The sequence below is a fragment of the Pterocles gutturalis genome, unplaced genomic scaffold, assembly GCF_000699245.1.
Source record: "Pterocles gutturalis isolate BGI_N339 unplaced genomic scaffold, ASM69924v1 scaffold40159, whole genome shotgun sequence".
NCBI lineage: Eukaryota > Metazoa > Chordata > Aves > Pterocliformes > Pteroclidae > Pterocles > Pterocles gutturalis.
Window position 1 is genome coordinate 321 of NW_010129532.1, and position 218 is coordinate 538.

Here is a 218-nt window from a genome sequence, read left to right on the forward strand (position 1 = left end):
CGGGGGCGGGGGGGCGGCGGCCGGCCCCACCAGTCCCTACAGCACCAGCAGCGGCTTCTTCAGCGAGCCCCCGGCCCCTCTGGGCGCCGAGCAGTGCGATTTCGGCTTCGATTTCTTGGCCCTCGACCTCACGACACCCACCACCATTTGGTCACCTTTCGAGCGTTCGGGGAACCCTTTACAAGCCTTCAGCAGCTGCTCCTCCATCAACGGCTCGC

General features: G+C 67.0%; 1 protein-coding gene across 1 annotated transcript in view; it reads left to right on the top strand.

The window, feature by feature from the left end:
• LOC104466522 (RNA-binding protein MEX3D-like) overlaps positions 1-212 on the top strand; it is a gene marked incomplete at both ends in the record, with an annotated part of 529 nt that extends 317 nt beyond the window's left edge. Inside the window, one exon of the mRNA XM_010079962.1 lies at positions 34-212. Coding sequence (XP_010078264.1) covers positions 34-212 — 179 coding nt within the window. The remainder of the gene's footprint in view (positions 1-33) is intronic.
• Positions 213-218: the final 6 nt, after the last annotated feature.